Source organism: Hippocampus zosterae, chromosome 1, assembly GCF_025434085.1.
Source record: "Hippocampus zosterae strain Florida chromosome 1, ASM2543408v3, whole genome shotgun sequence".
Lineage (NCBI taxonomy): Eukaryota > Metazoa > Chordata > Actinopteri > Syngnathiformes > Syngnathidae > Hippocampus > Hippocampus zosterae.
In genome coordinates, this window is record NC_067451.1 from 2651070 (window position 1) to 2669463 (window position 18394).

Here is an 18394-nt window from a genome sequence, read left to right on the forward strand (position 1 = left end):
CGCACTGGCCGCTCAATGCGGGGGTGTCTCCGTGACGCCACCAAGAGGCGGGACCGCGGAGCTGCAGTGCGTGTCTCACACAGCTGGAAGAGAGCACCTGGCATGTTGACCAGATGACTGCAACGACCGACACGCATCCTCGTGAGAAGTCGCTGTTTTATCACCAAGGGATAACGGGCAGTCAAATGGAAACGTATCAGCTTTGGCAATTGCAAAACACACGTTGCTGGGACTTTTGATAAGTTCTCATTTCGAGCGCCGTTTGGAGCATCGTTTTTTTTTTTGATAGGGGGAGCTAATGTCCCTCCTCACTTCACAGTGGGCACCAGTGTTCCAGTTGCATGGGAAGGGCACGGGAACCGTTCTCCTGTAAAGGTAAGAAATGTGCACAGTCGCTTTTCTTATTCCTCGATAGCACTTTTGGGCTGTAACCGCGACGTGACGTGTTTGTGCGGCGATTTACTCAACTGAAGCTGCCCCGTCGGTTAGAGTGGGAAGAAATTGGAGGGGGGGGGGGGGGGTATCAATCGGCACCTGATATGGTGCCGAATGAAGAAGCCGAACGGTTCATTCAGCAACCAGTCTCGTTACTTTTATCTCAACAGCCGATTGGTGTGTCGGTTGCCACTGCTTTCGCACAAGCACAGTTGGTGCTAAAAAACAAACAAACAAACAAACAAGCAAAACCACATTGCCATGCCATGCATACACGAGAAAATGGAGGAATGCCCGCCCCGAAAATAGACATAATTTGTTAAAAGTGATTTGGACGTATCGGGGAACTCCCTTGTAACTTCTTAGGCACCCCTTGCCTGCACCCCCCCCCCCCCCCCCCCCCCGCTGCAGTTGTCTTGGCCCAGTGGGGATCTGAAAACATATTTGGGTGCCAGGCCTGATGATGACTTCAGTTGCAACTCACAAATGTATGCGTGTTTGTTTTTGGGAGTCAGAGCAGTCGGATTTAGGCACTAATCTGCAGCCTTAAAGTCTTAGCAGATGTCAGGAGGCATGACTACAGAGAGAAAGGGGGGGGGGGACCATTTTCTGGCATTTTGTAAACCAGATGCTCCTATTTTGGATGATGGTTCATGTGGACGGATTACCATCATACCGTTTGTGTACTGACAAAAATGAATGAATCAATCCTAAATTGATTTCACGAAGCATTTCCATCTGCAAGATCACAATATAGCTGAAGCGGCGGCGTCTCCAATCTTCTGTTCGTCTTCCTCCCGTCAAATGCTGCAGTGCAGGTACTTCAGGCCACCCTTGACACGAACATCGTCTTGCGGCTCGCCTCCTCCGCCTCCAACTGCGTCCGCGTTGCACTTATCCGGGCGCCCGGGCCCCTAATTGGCTCCACTGTCGAAGCGCGGAATTGCCTGATGCCAGAAAATATTAGAGGAGGAGGAAGAAAGGATGGAAGGCAGACATAAGACGCAATCGGCTCATTCCTTGACCTTATGGGACCTTTTCGCCTTTCAGTCCGCCTTTCGTCAACAGGCTTTGGAATCGCTTTATCAAGGCACTCCGCCTCCTCACCGTTAACAAGACGAGGGAAACGAGGAAAGCGGGTGAGGTGGAACTCGGGGAGCTATAAAATCAAGCCGTGGTTTAAAAAGGATGTGGCTAATTGCTGGACGGATAGAATCACGCAGCAACGAGTTCAGTGAAGTCACAAAAGTGCAACTGATGTGAAAGTACGACTGATGTGAACGTACGACGGCTGGCAGTTCTGAGGTTTGTGGTGGGCTCAGTTAATAAGGTGCGAGAACATAAACAGGAACTCACACGGAGCTGAAATGAGTTTTCAGGCGGTATGCAGGTGGGTCGGGTGAAGTGAAACTCAGAATTCAAACCCCACCCAAAAAACTGCAGCACTGTTAAAAAAAAAGAAAAAAAAACTCGAGCGGGTGGACTCGAGGCAACATACCAAATATTCCAAGTTTTGCTGGAAATTGGCTTTGCCGTGCTACGCTAGCCATAAACGTTCAAAACTTTCAAAGTTGTTCCAACATAGATGACAGCTTTAGCCTGCACCCCAAAATGCTAAAGTTTTGTTTTTCACCGCGAGGAGGAAATGAAGTGCGGCTCAACACTTTCTTGGCCTGTTACATGCAGATAAACGTAAAAAATGGAGCAGTTAGATGCGCAGGGCGCATTCAAAAGACCACTTCCCGGCTCGTTCGGAGATTTATCTCCGCGCGTGAAGAGCTTATCCAAGCAAAAAAAAAAAAAAATGGCAAGGAAACAGAGGAACTAAGATAAGCAAAGCCGCCACCGGCCCGCTTTGCAATTCACTTGGGATCCATAACTCTTAATGGCTGTCCCAAAAAAAACACAAAAATGGCAACGACGAATATCTGTATGTGGAATTTGTGGATTTCCAGCAGAAACAGGAAGTGACTTGGATGGATTGAGCATTGCCAGGCAAGCAGAAGATGACTGAAATCTTCAACAGAGTCCAAAAAAATAAATAAACTTGGGTGCAATCGCACATTTCATCTTTGTCCTTCTACTCCCTGTGCAGTCTGGCTTTCACAAAGGAAGTTGTGTGATCAAAAAGAGGAAGTGAGAACGCAAGTCTTTACATTGCATCCATTCTGAGTGTGTCAACACACACACACACACACACACACACACGGACGGACGCACGGACGCACCTTTCCTGTGTTTGTTGTGGAGCAAGCGGTCACATCTGGCCAAACGACAGACATTTGAGCAGGAAGCGGAAAAGAAAAGCGTCGCAGAACCTGACACAGTGACCCATTGTTTGTTTGTTTGTTTTTTTTATTGAACATAAAACATATACAGTAATAATTTGACAGAAAATAAGGTAGATAAAAAAGTAAAAAGAAAGAAATCAGTCTTCATTCAACACAGTTATTATGTTCAAGGGAGTAGGATGAAGTAAAAAAACGTATCTAGTCCTACCCCGTTCTGTGTTTATGTCTACTAAATCATTTTTATATCAATCAGAAAAGAAAAAGTAAGAAGAAGTCTCCATTAAGGCTCATACTTTACCCTTAAGCGTGATATTTTCACAACTTTTGGTTTGTATCGGGATTATATACATCCTCACCCTGGCACTCTTGTGTCAATTTTCTCTTGTATTCATAATGGTTATTTCAATACCTTTCTCTATTTATCAACTTAGTTATGATTTATCATTATATTTAATGTTTAGAATGTATCATTTTAACTCTGATTGATGTAGGTTAGCGGCGCATTGTGGCAAGCTTTCACATTTTGGATTCGGAGGCGTTGCGCTACATTTTGCGTTGTACGCTCGAAGGAAAGCCTCTCCTTGCTCAAGAGCACTTTGAAACAGTCATTCGTGCCTTTGTCACATCTCCGGCTCGATTTACTGCAATGCCCTTTACTTTGGAGTCTGCCAGTCCTCCACGAAGCGTCTCCAGTTGGTCCCGAATGCTGCTGCTCGTCCCTTGATTGGTACTCGTAAGAGGGAGTACCTTTTCGAGTTCTTTTGAAGATCCTTTTATTTGTTTTGAAATCTTCAGGTGGCCTCGCTCCGCCTTACCTCTCTGAGCTCCGGCGCCTCAGCTCTGCGGAGCAGACGTTGTTAGAAGTACCAAGAACTAAGCGTAGGCTCAGAGGGGATCAAGCCTTTTCCGTTGCCGGTCCCTCCCTTTGAAACGACCTCCCGCTGAATGTTCGGCAACCCCCCCCCCACCCCGCTCTCCCCGCCAATCTTTAAAGCTCGTCTTAAAACTCTTTTTTGGAAACCGCCGCGGTCGTTTTAAAGTGCTCCATAAATACAGTTGGGCTGAGTTGAGTTAAAGTCTCCGGTTAAGTAAACATCAGATGTTCATGGAATATAGCCCGCCCACCGCTCGTTCCGATGAATTGTAGACCGCCATAAAAAATGACAGTCGGCACACACGTGGACTCGCTGACCCGTTTACAGCCTCAACTGACGCCGCCGCTACGCACGCTAAGCGGCGAAAGCTAAAGCCCGGAAATAGCCAGCCCTTGATACGTCCTCATTTGCTGACGTCCGCGTCACTCAACAGGCCAGGCCTGCCTTTTTGACGCCATCCCGAATATCTTCGTCATCCCAACACCGGCGACCAGATCAACACCTGAATTGGAGGGGGGGGCGGGCCCAGAGGGGGGTTTGAGGCAAATCAATAGCTGCACACATGAGCATAATCTCGAGGAAATGAGCCCATTATGGGTCATTAATTAACGCAAGCTAGGAAGTCATTTGTTGCTCTCTTTAGAAAAGAGAATTACAAACTGGTCCAAAAGTATTTCGGGGGGAAGAAAAGCCAGCAAACCGAGGGGGTGACGTGACATTTTGCAGGCACGTAGCAGATGGCGCACAGCCAGAACGGGGGACCCGTCGAGCTGCCCTTACTGCCCGACCCGCCGCTCTCGGATCGAAGGGCTCGACTTGCCCATCGCCAGGCAACCACGCATGACACAAAAGCTCCCCCCGGTGTGCGCAACCTGGCACAAGCGAGGGAGGCAGCGACTGAGGGGAAATGCACGAAAACGCTGCGTGGAGACAAAGAGCAAAAAAGGAGATTGTGGAGTGCACTCGTTTTTAGGACGCTTTGTTCTGTGGAAATGATGATGTCAATTTTCAGCTCCCATCCGCTGACCCGAGACACTGACACTCCATTAACACGCAACACCGCCATGATATATCGGGACACTCTGTTTTCCATTATAATAAATGTCAGCGATTGGTTTTCCTGACCTGCAAAGTCACTACAGTGGAACCTCTTTTTACGAAATTAATTGGTTCCGGATGACATTTCTCAACTTGAAAATGTTTTTAAGTAGGGACGCGTTTTCCATGTAAATGCCCTAATCCGTTCCAAGCCCCCCTAAAATTCAACGCGCAAAAGCATTCAGGTTCCACCGCTATAACACAAACATTCAGTCATATTCTTGATCCTCTGCAAAGAACTAATATTAAGATATCCTTTATTTGTCCCACACTGGGGAAATTTACAGTTTTATTAAATTTGATTAGGGCGGCCCGGTAGTCCAGTGGTTAGCACGTCAGCTTCACAGTGCAGAGGTACCGGGTTCGAGTCCAGCTCCGGCCTCCCTGTGTGGAGTTTGCATGTTCTCCCCGGGCTTGCGTGGGTTTTCTCCGGGTGCTCCGGTTTCCTCCCACATTCTAAAAACATGCGTGGTAGGCTGATTGGACGCTCTAAATTGTCCCTAGGTGTGAATGTGAGCGTGGATGGTTGTTCGTCTCTGTGTGCCCTGCGATTGGCTGGCAAATGATTCAGGGTGTCCCCCGCCTACTGCCCGAAGACGGCTGGGATAGGCTCCAGCACCCCCCCGCGACGCTAGTGAGGATTAAGCGGTTCGGAAAATGGATGGATGGATGGATATATAACAAAAACATGTACTTGTTCCAATTAGACCATTGCACAACAAATGGGAGTTGTGCAGAATGTATAAAACAAAGAAGAAAAACGATGGGGGGGGGGGCGAATGACGAGGATGCCTTCATAGACACACATCGATTGATCTACACACATACACACACACGGTTAGAGGTCCCTCTTAGCCAATGGGATGCCAGGAAGATGCTCGGGAATAGCCAATGGCGGAGCAGCTAGAAGTATGTTGCGTTCAGGAAACTCGGAGCCGCGAGTAGCGGCCATACGGTATTTTTACCTTTCGTATCTTGACATTTCTTTCGTAACAAGGCGCAATATTTTCCTGTTGAGGCATTTCCTAACTTGACCATTTCGTATGGGGAGCCGTTCGGAAGTAGAGGTATCGCCGTATATGTAAGTGACTTTCACAAAATATAATCAGGTACGTCGGGGTCCATTAAATGGTTCCATCCATCCATCCATCATCTACCGCTTATCCGGGGCCGGGCCGCGGGGGCAACAGCTTTAGCAGGGAAGCCCAGACTTCCCTCTCCCTAGCTACTTCTTCCAGCTCTCCCCGGGGGATCCCGAGTCGTTCCCAGGCAAGCTGGGTGACATAGTCTCTCCAGCGTGTCCTGGGTCTTCCTCGGGACATGACCAGAACACCTCACCGGGGCGGCGCTCAGGAGGCATCCGAATCAGATGCCCAAGCCACCTCATCTGGCTCCTCTCGATGTCGAGCCGCTTCTCCTCCATTAAATGGCTCAATGGCGTAAATGAGTTTATTATCTCTCATAGGACAAAAGGCTCTTCCTTACAATGATTTGCCCGCAGAGGCGAGGCCGGGAGCCAGTGAAGCCTGTAATTGAGTGTGTCCGCCCACCGCTTAGCAGCAGAGACGGCACAGCGGACTCTTTCATCGCTCCACGCGCGCACCCACGTGTAGAGGCCAGGGGGTGTCGTTGCACCCACACCTCACAAAGACAAAGAATGTCAGGATTGACACTGTGGTTGCCATGGTTCCCTCCCCTTGAAGATACCTGTACATGTTGCAACATAGTATTGCGCGCGTTTGCTCATATGACGTATGATGACTTGGCCGCACGACCAAGGTTAACGCTTTCATTCCACAAGACGTACTTGTACGTCTTTTTAAAATTAGGCCCCGCCTACCAAGGACGTACTTGTACGTCGAAGTCAGTTCATCAGGGTCTGATGCAATCTGTGAATGAGAATAAGCCGTTTGCATTGTAAATCATGTAAAAAAAACGACCAGTAGGTGGCAGTGGTGCCTCACGTGCTTGAAATGCATGCTTTTACAAAAAGCTCTTTTTCTCCGTTTTTTTTTTGCCCAGGAATCGCCATTTTCATGACTTAGCCATTTTGTAAAATGCCGATTGCTGAAGAATGGAAAACTATAGAAAATCATTTTTTTTTCCAGTCAAAGAAGAGAGTCCAAACTTTATTTTGGTAGGCGCCATTTTTACATAGCATTCGAACCAAATATTCTGTGGGCCTGGCAAGATCAGTCCAAATCCAGGAAAAGGCTGGGATTGAGGGGGTTGCTCCAGTGAAAATAGCTCAGATTGAATGAGTTGATTATAATTAATGGAAATTAACAAAAGAACTACATGCAAAAAAAAAAAGCAAAGTAAAATAAAAACAAAAAGGCTAAAAAAAAACCCAAAACGAACTCAAACTTGTGTTATTAAAACAAACAAAAAACCCGAACACCTCCTTCGACACACATTGCATTTTGCTCTACGTCCGTACAAAAGCTTACGTCATAAGCTTGAAATGCGCTTATAAATAAAATGTATTATTATTATTATTATTATCTTGAGATATGTGGTTTACTTTATCTACACAATAATACATTTTTTTATCTCACACTCTACAAATACTGCGTATGTTTAAGAAAAAAAAAACTAAAACTAATACTCAAACGAAAGCAAACGTTTTTTGAAAAAACGAAAAACTCAACTGCTCTAAAAACTAATCAAAACCAATGGAAAAAAAAAAAAATCATGAAAAGTCCCAAACGATTATAACCCTGCACACCACCGAAGTTCTCGAAACTCTTTTTGTGTACAGCGTAAGACGGCACGTTAGCTATCTGGGAAGGAACCGAGACGGAGGACAGTTATGGAGCCCGCCACGTGTGAGCAGTCCACCACAGTGGACGACTTGGTGGAGGCGTGCATCCAAGCCTTTGGTTTGTCGTTTGAGACATTTCTTTATCGACAATCTTTGCTGTCAACATGCAAAATATTCCATTGGGGTCCTTTTAAAAAAAATTTTTTTAGATGAGAATGGGGCGTTGGTGGACCCTTCCCTGGTGCGCATGTTCCTTATGATGCACCCTTGGTACATCCCGTCGACTGACATGGCTGCCAAGTTGGTGCACAAGTATCCTCCGTTTTGATTGAAGTGGGTATCAAAAAATCAAAATAAAAAATGGAGAAAGCTCAAAAGCTTTCATAGTAGAAGGTTTCCCCTTGACACTTTTGCCAGATCTCAAGAGGAGGGCTGCACGGCGGAGCGTCGGAGCAGAATATGCCACCTTGTCCAGTAAGTCTTTCATTCACACGACTGGCAGTCTTTGCAAAAAAAAAACAACGCTGTTTTACGCTCGCCAGGTATTGGATCTCAGAGTTTCCTGCCGAGTTCAACTTGAACCCGGAGCTGGCCGAGCAGATGAAGGGCTTTAAGGACCTCCTCAGCACGGAGGGCAACGAGCGCCAGAGCCAGCTCATTGACATCGAGAGCGTGTAAGCGCCCCCCCCCCCCAACCCCCCAAAGGCTTTCTTGGCTCGTCAAGCTCGCAAAATTGACCTCAGCGGCCCTTTCGTGGCCCTTTGGTTTGGAGCAGATGTAGAAAACGGCAAGCGGCATTTGCGCTCTGTATCTCCTCCGGGCGCTCTGTATCTCGTTTTACTCGCTCTGTATCGTCCTTGCACGAAATCCTCGCCGTCGCCCTCAGGCCGTCCTACGAATGGAAGCGTCAGGTGACTCAGCGTGTCCCGTCCGTCTCCAAAAAGAGAAAAATGTCCTTGCTCTTCGACCACCTTGACTCCTGTGAACTGGCCGAGCACCTGACCTACTTGGAGTACAAATCCTTCTGCAAGATTCTGGTGAGTAGGCCCCACCCGCTCGAGGTAGGATTCCGCCATTCGGCGCGGGGACCGATTCCGATGGCGGCCATTGTTTTTTTTGTTTTGTTTTTTTTAGTTTCAGGATTACCACAGCTTTGTGATGCACGGCTGCACGGTGGACAACCCCGTGCTGGAGCGCTTCATCACGCTCTTCAACAGCGTCTCCCAGTGGATCCAGCTCATGGTGCTCAGCAAGCCCACACCGCCTCAGAGAGCCTTGGTCATCGCGCACTTTATCCGAGTCGCGCAGGTCCGTCTTTGGCTCCGTCCATGAGTTCTTTTCATTGACCTTTTCTTTTCGTGCATTACGTGCCGTCGGCAACCTTTCCTCGCCACGGCCTTATATGGCCCTCCCTGGAAGATGAAACCCTTTCATCCCTTTCAGCGCCATCCCCTTCGCTTCGCTGTAACTGATCTTGCTCCAGCTGATGCTATCGTTTTCTTTTGGTCTCGTCATTCGATTCGGACGTCTGCTCCCTCCTGACGTTAATGATGTTACGGAACCGCAATGCGGAAGACCCTGAGGGATCCCACAGTCTGTTAACAGCCTCCCAGTTGAAAAGGCCTACCGCGTATGGCGGCGCTCATGCTGGGACTAAAATGAAGTTTCATTTTGAACCGGAGGCAGCACGAAGGGCAATGATGACAGCCTGAACAATTTCTCAGAGTCCCCCCCCCCCCCCCCACCCCATGCCGGGTTGCATATGAAGGGCACGCGGCAACTCATTTAATTTGGTGCGGAAAGAACGCAGACTCCAATCGGGAGTGCAGTTTGCCATCGCTGCAAGGCGAAAACGGTCTCCCACAAATGGATCAGCGGTCCATGAGATGGCCACGTTTGAGTTGTTTCTCAACAAGCGCAGTTTCACAGTTGATTGCAAACGGGCGACCCGAATGTGTCGATCCCCCTCAGGCGGCCCTCCGACACAGCTGCGACCGGATCGATTTCTGCGGGGTGACGTCACGCAAGCTGAAGGGCATCGGGCGTCCCTGCAGAGGAACATTCACAACTCGTTTCAACGTTTTTTATTTTTTTTATTTTTATTTTTTGGATGTCACCCTTTCTGCCCCTAATTCTAGTGATCCTATCGTGGTTCGTTTATATTTTTTCAAACATATTCATTAAAAAAAATTATATATATATATATATATATATATATATATATATATATATATATATATATATATATATATATATATATATATAAATATTTTTTTTGGGGGGGGGCGCAAAAAGTTTGCAAACGGTCACCGAGAAGCAGATTGGATTGATTGGCTGTGCATCTCCTTTTGGTCTTATCACGGTGGGTTACTCTTTGATCTTTAGTCAGTGTTTAAGTGTTTTTTACTATGCTGCTAGTATGTGTGCGAGTGTGTGTGTGTGTGTGTGTGTGTGTGTGTCTGAGAGAGAAAGAGAGAGAGAGAGAGAGAGAGAGAGAGAGAGAGAGGAGGCTTATAAGAACAAAAGCAGGTCTCTTCTATCCTTAATTGTCTAATCATCCTTAATTGACAAATCATAAACACTGCTGCAAGCTGTGGGATCGCTGGCCTGTGTGTGTGTGTGTGTGTGTGTGTGTGTGTGTGTGTGTGTGTGTGTGTGTGTGTTAGTGCGCTCTGCTCAAAGGCCCACGTGGAGCAAGTTTAAAAAAAACGTGCAGTATATGCTAATTGGTCGCCACATCGCGGATTTTCGTTTATCGCGTGTGGTTTTGGTCACCACAAACCGCGATAAACGAGGGATTACTGTATTCCTTTAATATCCCTTCTTGAAGAAGGTAGCCCCCAACCGTTGTTGACTTGGCGCTTCTCAACAGAAACTCCTGCAGCTGCAGAACTTCAACACTCTGATGGCGGTGGTGGGCGGCCTCAGCAACAGCTCCATCTCACGCCTCAAGGACACGCAGGCGCACATCAGCGCCGAAACCAACAAGGTGCGCCTCACCCAAGCGCCGGAGATTTGCTTTGCTGCTTGTTTGATCGCCGTTCACTGGATTGGGTAACGTTTTCTCAGATGTCTGTGGGTACCAGCCATTTTCAGACCCTTCTTTACCCGACCACGTGAAAAACCTGAAAAATGCTCCTTGGGCATCCAATGAGATCATGGCGATGGCCGCTTTGCAGGTTTTCAACGGCCTCGTCGAGCTGGTGACGTCATGCGGCAACTACAGCCAGTACCGCAAGCGCTTCTCTGAAAGCTCCGGCTTCCGATTTCCCATCCTGGGTGTGCACCTGAAGGATCTGATCGCCGTGCACGTGGCGCTGCCGGATTGGACCGACAAGGGGAAGACGCGGGTCAACCTGGTCAAAACCCAACAGCTCTACGTCATCCTGCAGGAACTGGCGACGATACAGAACACGCCGCCCAACGTGGACGCCAACACGGATCTGCTGAACCTGTTGACGGTGGGTGCCGGAGGTGCGGGACGGCGGGTCGTAAAACGCCGCCACCCGCCTCGATCGGGTTCTAATCAGCAGAGATGCGCGCAGGTATCTCTGGACCAGTACCACACAGAAGAAGAGATCTACCAGATGTCTTTGCAGAGGGAACCTCGCAAGTCAGCGGTAAGCAACGGCGCTGTGAAATGACGCTCTGCGTGCAAAAGTAATACCGAGGTTTTGCGGCAGAGCTCCAACCCCGCTCCGGCTCCCGACGCCAAATCCGCCGTGATCGACGAGTGGGCGGTTTCGGTGAAGCCCAACGCTGACCCGACACTCATCAAGAAGCACATCGAGAAGATGGTGGAGGTATTCCCAAATCACAGATAACTTCTCTTCCTCGCCCGGGTTCATCAACGCCTAAAATCCTCGCCCGCCAACACAGTCCGTCTTCAAGAACTTTGACACGGACGGCGACGGCCACATATCCAGGGATGAGTTTGAGGCCATCAGGAACAACTTTCCCTACCTCAGCAAGTTCGGAGAACTGGACAAGAATCAGTGAGGGCCATTCGTCGGTTCTCAGTTTCGTAGACGGAACCCGAGGTGCGCTAATCCGAGCGGCGTCCGTGCACCTCCGTCTGTCCACAGGGACGGCAAAATCAGCCGAGAGGAGATGATCGAGTACTTCACGAGGGCCAGCTCGCTCCTCAACTGCAAGATGGGCTTCATCCACACCTTTGCCGAGGCCACCTACGTCAAGCCCACCTTCTGCGAGCACTGCGCCGGCTTTGTAAGCTTTTCTTCTTGATCCCAAAACGACTCACTATGGAGCGCTTTTCATCTTTCGCAGCTTCTGTTCTGCTTTTGAGTTCCTTGTTCTCCATTTTGGCTCATACTGCAGCAACAGAGCTGCGAAGACTCATTGGCTGCTAGATCAAGCTCGGGGCCAATTATTCGCATCCGCAGCCATAACCTGGGAAAGAAAGATAATTGTGTGTGTGTGTGTGTGTGTGTGTGTGTTCTTGTACTTCTGACATTGGGAGGACCGGCATGAGTTTTTAACCAACAGAGTGAGGACATTTTGACGAAGTGAGGACATTTTGGCCGGTCCTCACTTTGAAACCCTCTAAATTGTGTGTGTGCGTGTGTGTGTGTGTGTGTGTGTGTGTGTGTGTGTGCGGCCATTGACATTTGCCATGGATGTGAGTGGGCTAATTGTCTTCTTAACTCATTCAGTACCAGCCAATTCTGGACCAAGTCTGAAAAGACGTTTAACACTCGTAGTCCACCCTTTGCGATAAATGCAAAATTATGTCTTTGAATCAAAGGCAAAGGCATTCGGAAAAACACGAGAGAGCTGAAACGTATGGGGGGGGGGGTTCTAAAATGGCCGAAATTTCATGACGTCACCGGCTGATAATTCTCAGGCATTGCAGCAATAATAAAAAAAGGTTTTGATTCCGTAATCTTCACAATTTACATATTTTGCACCATAGAGACCCATTATAATTCATATTTTTGAATGCATCGTAAACCTAATGTGTAAACATGCATTTCACACGATTTTTAGGTCAATCGCTTTGTTTTCGCTTGGACAGACGTATGCATGCCACATTGTTGGGTTGAGGTCATTCCAATTGTGCAACTTTTAGGTGGCGCCAGAGGATCGCAAATGAGTTTGCCTTTTTGCAGGAGGCTTCAAACCAATGCATTTCACATGAACACGTCCGGTCGGGATTGTTTGTAGGGCTTGGTTGGGACCTCCAGACACAATTTTTTTTCCCTTTTGCAAAAAATAAAGAATAAAAAATCCCAAAGAACTAATAAAAACTATATATGTATGGATAGCACAGATGCCTCTGAACATTTTGAGTGTTTGAAAAAAAAAGAATGTTTGTATAACACAAAATACATCATTACACAAATTATAAAATGCGTAACTTAGGGTTTTTTTGTTTCGAAGGACCTAAGGGTTAAAAACGTCTTTGGGAGTGAATGAGTTTTAAAGGGCATATTTTGGATTCGGAATGCAGAAGCCCCAAAGGCGACCGTGGCTCTCAAAACAAAAGCGGGCCGAGATAAGGACACGAGTCAGCGGCACATCCGCCTTCCGTGCGTTCGATTGGGCCAAACGCCGATAATTATGACATCACGTCACGTGCGGCCACTTTTTTTAGCGTTGATGCGTCGCAGCGTCACTGTTGTCCCTGGGAGGAAAAGATAAAAGGCATCTGCGCCGCAACGACTTACTTATTTATTATTCTGCAAGTGCTGTGAGGAATTGTCACCGCGAGATATCCATCCCCAAAAATAAAAACGTTATTCTCCGACGGGTTTTGCAGACAGACGAAAGGGTCAGCGAGCGTGGGCAGACTCCGCCCCCCCCCCCCTCACTTTGTTGCCCGCTGTGTGTGTTGACGTGTGTGTGCGTTTGTTGTCAAAGTGTGTTGAAGAGGTCAGGGTATTTTCTGCCTCCTCAGATGTTGCAGTGGTCGCGTGTGATCTCGCTTTCATGTGCCCCCTCACCCCCGCCGTGTGCCCCGACACCTCCCCTCCGGCTTCCCTCTTGATGTCGTCCGCCTCCGTCCTCCAAAACTCTCCCACCTAGCTTTTTTTCTCATGCTGCTGGCCATGGGCTCTCTGTTCCCCAAAATCCTCTGGGCCTAAATTCGACATTGGAGCCTTGACTTTTTTTCGGGGGGGGGGGGGGGGGGTTGTGGCTAAAATCTCAATCCTCTCTCCCCTCCCAAAAATACATGACATTACCTATGGCCCCCCCCCTCTCCCGAGCATGCATCTTCACTTCAGATAGTCCGCTGGCATTTTGGAGCGCCCCGTCGTCCTCCCTGAGTGAGCGCTTCTCACAGAAAAAGGAAAGCAAATATTCCATATATACAAACGTCGCCAGCGACTTCAAGCAGATGCAAACATTTTGTGGCGAAAAAGTTGCTCGACAAAGTAGCGTCCGTTTTCTTCAAGTCGCAGTGGCGATATTTGATTGACAGTTGAGCGTTGATCGGGGCCTCGTTTGAGAGCGGGGAGAAGGGCTTGATTTTTTTTTTTTTTTCACCATTTCAAAAGCCTCGCTTCAAATCATTACAAGATTTCAAAGTCCACACGTAATCACATATGACTCACCTTCGGGAGAGATTGTCAACTCTGAATCTTTGTCTTTATTTTCTTCTTTTTTTTTTTGAAGATATGGGGCTTCTACAAGCAGGGCTACAAGTGTAAAGGTAAGTCACTGGTTCAACTCGGAAGCCAAGAGCCAACTCAGCCTTACAAATATCCACAAGCACGACCACGTGCACTGCCCGGCGTCTCAATGAGGCGAGACGGCGTTAATCAGAAAAGCCAGACAGCCATTCGTCACAATTTTCGTCGTTTGCCTGCAATCAGAGCTCTGCTGCGCCATCTGCAGGGAGATAACTGCAATGACGCGAAGGCTTCTCTTGTTTACCTTCAGCTGTCAACGCAAAGTCCAAATGATTCTTTACAAAAACAAAAAAAAAGAAGGACATGTTCAAAAATGTCCACCCCCGTCGTTCAGACACCCCCCCCCCCAATTTGTAGAGTTGTTGCCTGGCCCTAATTTGGCCCTCGCCGTGCATTTTGCGTAAAGTGCTCTTGCGTCTGCATGGCGTGTCGCAGAAACTTCCTGTCCCACTGCCTGACCTTCTCTCTCTCCACCCCGCCCCTAACCGTTCCGGCGTCGTTTCCACCCGCCGCCGGGGGCCGCCTCTCCCTGCCTCTCCTTCCCACCGCCCGCCCGGCACCCCCGTCTTCCAACAACCCTCCCTGCCGCCGCGCCTTCCCTCCGCGGACTCAGCCTGCGGGGTTAACTGCCACAAGGCCTGCCGCGGCCGCCTGGCCGTCGAGTGCCGGAAGAGAGCCAAGAGCATCAGCCACGAGACGCCGCCTGCTCGCCAGGCCAGATCCTACAGCTTCCCGCCACCTGCCAACCTTCCATCTAACCTCCAGAACGCCGGTGAGCTCTCACCCTGTTTCATCCATCCATCTATCATCTACTGCTTATCCGGGGCCGGGTCACGGGGGCAACAGCTTTAGCAGGGAAGCCCAGACGTCCCTCTCCCTAGCTACTTCGTCCAGCTCTCCCCGGGGGATCCCGAGTCGTTCCCAGGCAAGCTGGGTGACATAGTCTCTCCAGCGTGTCCTGGGTCTTCCTCGGGGTCTCCTCCCGGTGGGGCATGACCGGAACACCTCACCGGGGAGGCGCTCAGGAGGCATCCGAATCAGATGCCCAAGCCACCTCATCTGGCTCCTCTCGATGTGAAGGAGAAGCGGCTCGACTCGGAGCCCCTCCCGGATGACCGAGCTTCTCACCTTATCTCTAAGGGAGAGCCCGGACACCCTGCGGAGAAAACTCATTTCGGCCGCTTGTATCCGGGATCTCGTTCTTTCGGTCACGACCCATAGCTCGTGACCATAGATGAGGGTTGGGACATAGATCGACCGGTAAATTGAGAGCTTCGCCTTTTGGCTCAGCTCCTTCTTCACCACGACAGACCGATACAACGTCCCACCCTGTTTCAGTTGACCACAAAGCCGAGTCCAGACCATTTCGGGTAAGAAAGAGGCAACGATTTGGGGGACTGGAGTCACGCGACTCGACAACCGGTCCTCCGTCGCAACCTCAGTCCCAAACGGCGACGAGACGCGACGTCAGCGAAAGGCCGCAGGGCGCCTTGAGCTTATTCAAATGAAGCCACGAGCGGAACCGTCACCCTTACGGGAGAGATCTCGCCCGGCTTAAGTGGAATTCGTCTACTGCGTCGCGGACCTTTCATGTCATATCGCCAACAGCCACCCGCGGCGCTTGAGTCTCCCTCTTAGCATATGGTGCATTTGGAAGATATAGTCCTAAAAACGACGGAGATTCATTTGCAATGGAAATGTCATTGGCCCGCTGCGGTGATGCCACCAACACACAGACGCAACATTATTATTATTATTATTTTTTTCATCCGACGCCAGCTGGCGGCTTTTATGTCGGCGGGTTAAGCGCCGCTGCCGGCCCACCGCGACAAAGTGACAAGATAAACACACAAAAGCCCCACAATTCATTGCTTTTTTTTTTTTTCCCAAATGTGACACCCCAACCAACCTTATGTCTCTGCTGTGTCTTCTTTGTTTTATCCAGTAATTGCAGAGGAGAATTTAGAGGGAGTGGAAGAAGGCATATTTGATGTTCACCTATAACAGGTGAGAAGACGACGTCACTCTTGTTTGATCGAACTTGAGAAAATGTCAAATGCAGAATGAAATCACGGGCAAGGAGCATGGAGAAGAACTCACCAAATGTCATTTAAGGAGTCAGGGTCAGGGCGTCCCTCGCTTAGGACTGGCCCCTTTTCAAAGGCACACTTCACACAAATACTGCAGTGTTGTACGTTGGAAAACCGCTGGAGCACATCTGTTCTTCTACACCGGGCGTCGGCAACACGCGGCTCTTTAGCGACATCTAGTGGCTCCCTGAAGCTTTATAAAAAATTGAAAATGGAAAAGGATTTTGATAATAATAATAATAATAATAATAATAATAATACGGCCGCCCGGTAGTCCAGTGGTTAGCACGTGGGCTTCACAGTGCAGAGGTACCGGGTTCGATTCCACCTCCGGCCTCCTTGTGTGGAGTTTGCATGTTCTCCCCGGGCCTGCGTGGGTTTTCTCCGGGTGCTCCGGTTTCCTCCCACATTCCAAAAACATGCGTGGCAGGCTGATTGAACACTCTAAATTGTCCCTAGTTGTGAGTGTGAGTGCGACTGGTTGTTCGTTTCTGTGTGCCCTGCAATTGGCTGGCAACTGATTCAGGGTGTCCCCCGCCTACTGCCCGAAGACAGCTGGGATAGGCTCCAGCACCCCCCGCGACCCTAGTGAGGATCAAGCGGCTCGGAAGATGAATGAATGAATGAATGAATAATAATAATACATTTTATTTATAAGCTAATATAGCTCAAATAGATATAGATACACGTTTCAGCTCCGAAAAAGGAGAGATGTGGTGTTGTTGTTGTTTTTTTTTTAAACCTACACTTTATTTATCCTTTCAACAGTCTCGACAAACACAGGTCCGACTCCGTGCCTTCTCTCTTCTCGTTCGACTCAAAAATTAGCATCACTGTACTACCTTTCACATTTGACAACACTCTTAAATAGGATTACCTTTCTCACCCCATTGCAGACATCTTGAATTTCGGAAGCTTTCAGTTGCCTTCCAGCTCAAAGAGAAGTCACAGGGAAATATTGACTGCTGCCACCCAGTGGCGGCATACTGCTCCTGCAACACTTGCAATGGCAACTCCACTGGCAACCAAACAACAATGCTGCTCGGTTTACTGTTTGTGGAATGTGAGTGTAACATGTCTGCGTTGGGGCTCGGGCCGGAGTGTGGTCCATAAACAATCTTATATTTGTGTCATGTGGCTTCCCTAAGCTATTAGCGGCGCAGTGATTCACTTCTTTGCAGATACAAACAAAATGAAAACATTCCCGGAGAACCACTTTTGACGCAACTTGTATGTTGCTGTGTTTTTCTTGTTGCACGTCGAATGATCATTTTCTGCCGGAACTGCATGCACAAACACCCACCCACACACACACACACACACACACACGCACACACACACAAGCACACGTATTTTGTTTTCCCGCAGAGAAGAGGCGCTTGCAGGCAGCGAGTGCCATATTGCGAACATCTGGTATGCCGTTTCCTGCGTGAATAGCTTCGAAAGCTGCTGCTGCTGCTGCTGCCTTGATGAAGAATGTTTGTAATGAGTATTTCTGTTCATGTATCTTCCACTGCAACTGCTTCAATCTAATAAGAAGTCCCAATTTTTTTTTGTTCCTCTCCTTGTCTGTGCAACAGTGCTTGTCCACTGCCTGTTCGTGCACGCGAGTAAAAAGGAATGCTGATGTCAAAATGAGCTGAAGCACAGGTTGTTGTTTTTCTCCAAGCACTCAATTTTTATACACACACACACACACACACACACACGATGTCTTCACCTCCATAGGGGACGATACCGTGAAGACCAACAAGCGAAGGAATGTTGTAAAGCTGCCTCGCTGACCCGATACTCTGTTTGATTGATATCCTTTGCACTTGTAAGTGCTCTTAAAACAACATCAGCAACCAGCATCTCCTTTTAGCTGGTTGATTGATAGCCCCCCCCCTCTTGAACCTGCTTCAAGGCCCTCCTCCCACCACTGCCATTCATAGCCTGCAGAGTGATATTGATCCTGCAAGAAAAAAAAAATCTAAAATCAAGGAAATTGAATAGCGTGAGGGCTAATTGCGCCCTGATGACAGCAGAATGCAAATAAAAGCCCCACATTGTCATCTGCCTTTCGCTGAGTCTTTGATTGTGAGGAAAGATTATGGCGTAAATGCACTTCGGCAAAGATGTCGTTTGCCCGCTGAACAGATGGAGGTGAACTATTACAAGCACATTTGCCACGCTGCTTTATCGTGAA

General features: G+C 48.6%; 1 protein-coding gene across 3 annotated transcripts; it reads left to right on the forward strand.

Annotated features, from left to right (window-relative positions):
* The first annotated feature begins 20 nt into the window (after positions 1-20).
* LOC127601678 (RAS guanyl-releasing protein 2-like) lies at positions 21-17844 on the forward strand. 3 transcript variants are annotated; one of them, XM_052067227.1, is made up of 18 exons: positions 21-141; positions 320-375; positions 7461-7581; positions 7673-7775; positions 7881-7937; positions 8006-8137; positions 8350-8500; positions 8598-8771; positions 10336-10452; positions 10643-10924; positions 11009-11082; positions 11143-11266; positions 11343-11458; positions 11549-11690; positions 14100-14136; positions 14730-14888; positions 16062-16123; positions 17103-17844. In XM_052067227.1, exons 3-17 carry the CDS (start codon positions 7512-7514, stop codon positions 16118-16120), a joined length of 1797 nt encoding a protein of 598 aa, XP_051923187.1. In that variant the 5' UTR covers positions 21-141; positions 320-375; positions 7461-7511; the 3' UTR covers positions 16121-16123; positions 17103-17844. The 3 variants fall into 3 exon arrangements, with proteins under 3 accessions (XP_051923187.1, XP_051923179.1, XP_051923170.1); XM_052067219.1 differs by having other exon boundaries at positions 25-141; positions 290-375; XM_052067210.1 differs by having other exon boundaries at positions 95-375.
* The last annotated feature ends 550 nt before the right edge of the window (positions 17845-18394 follow it).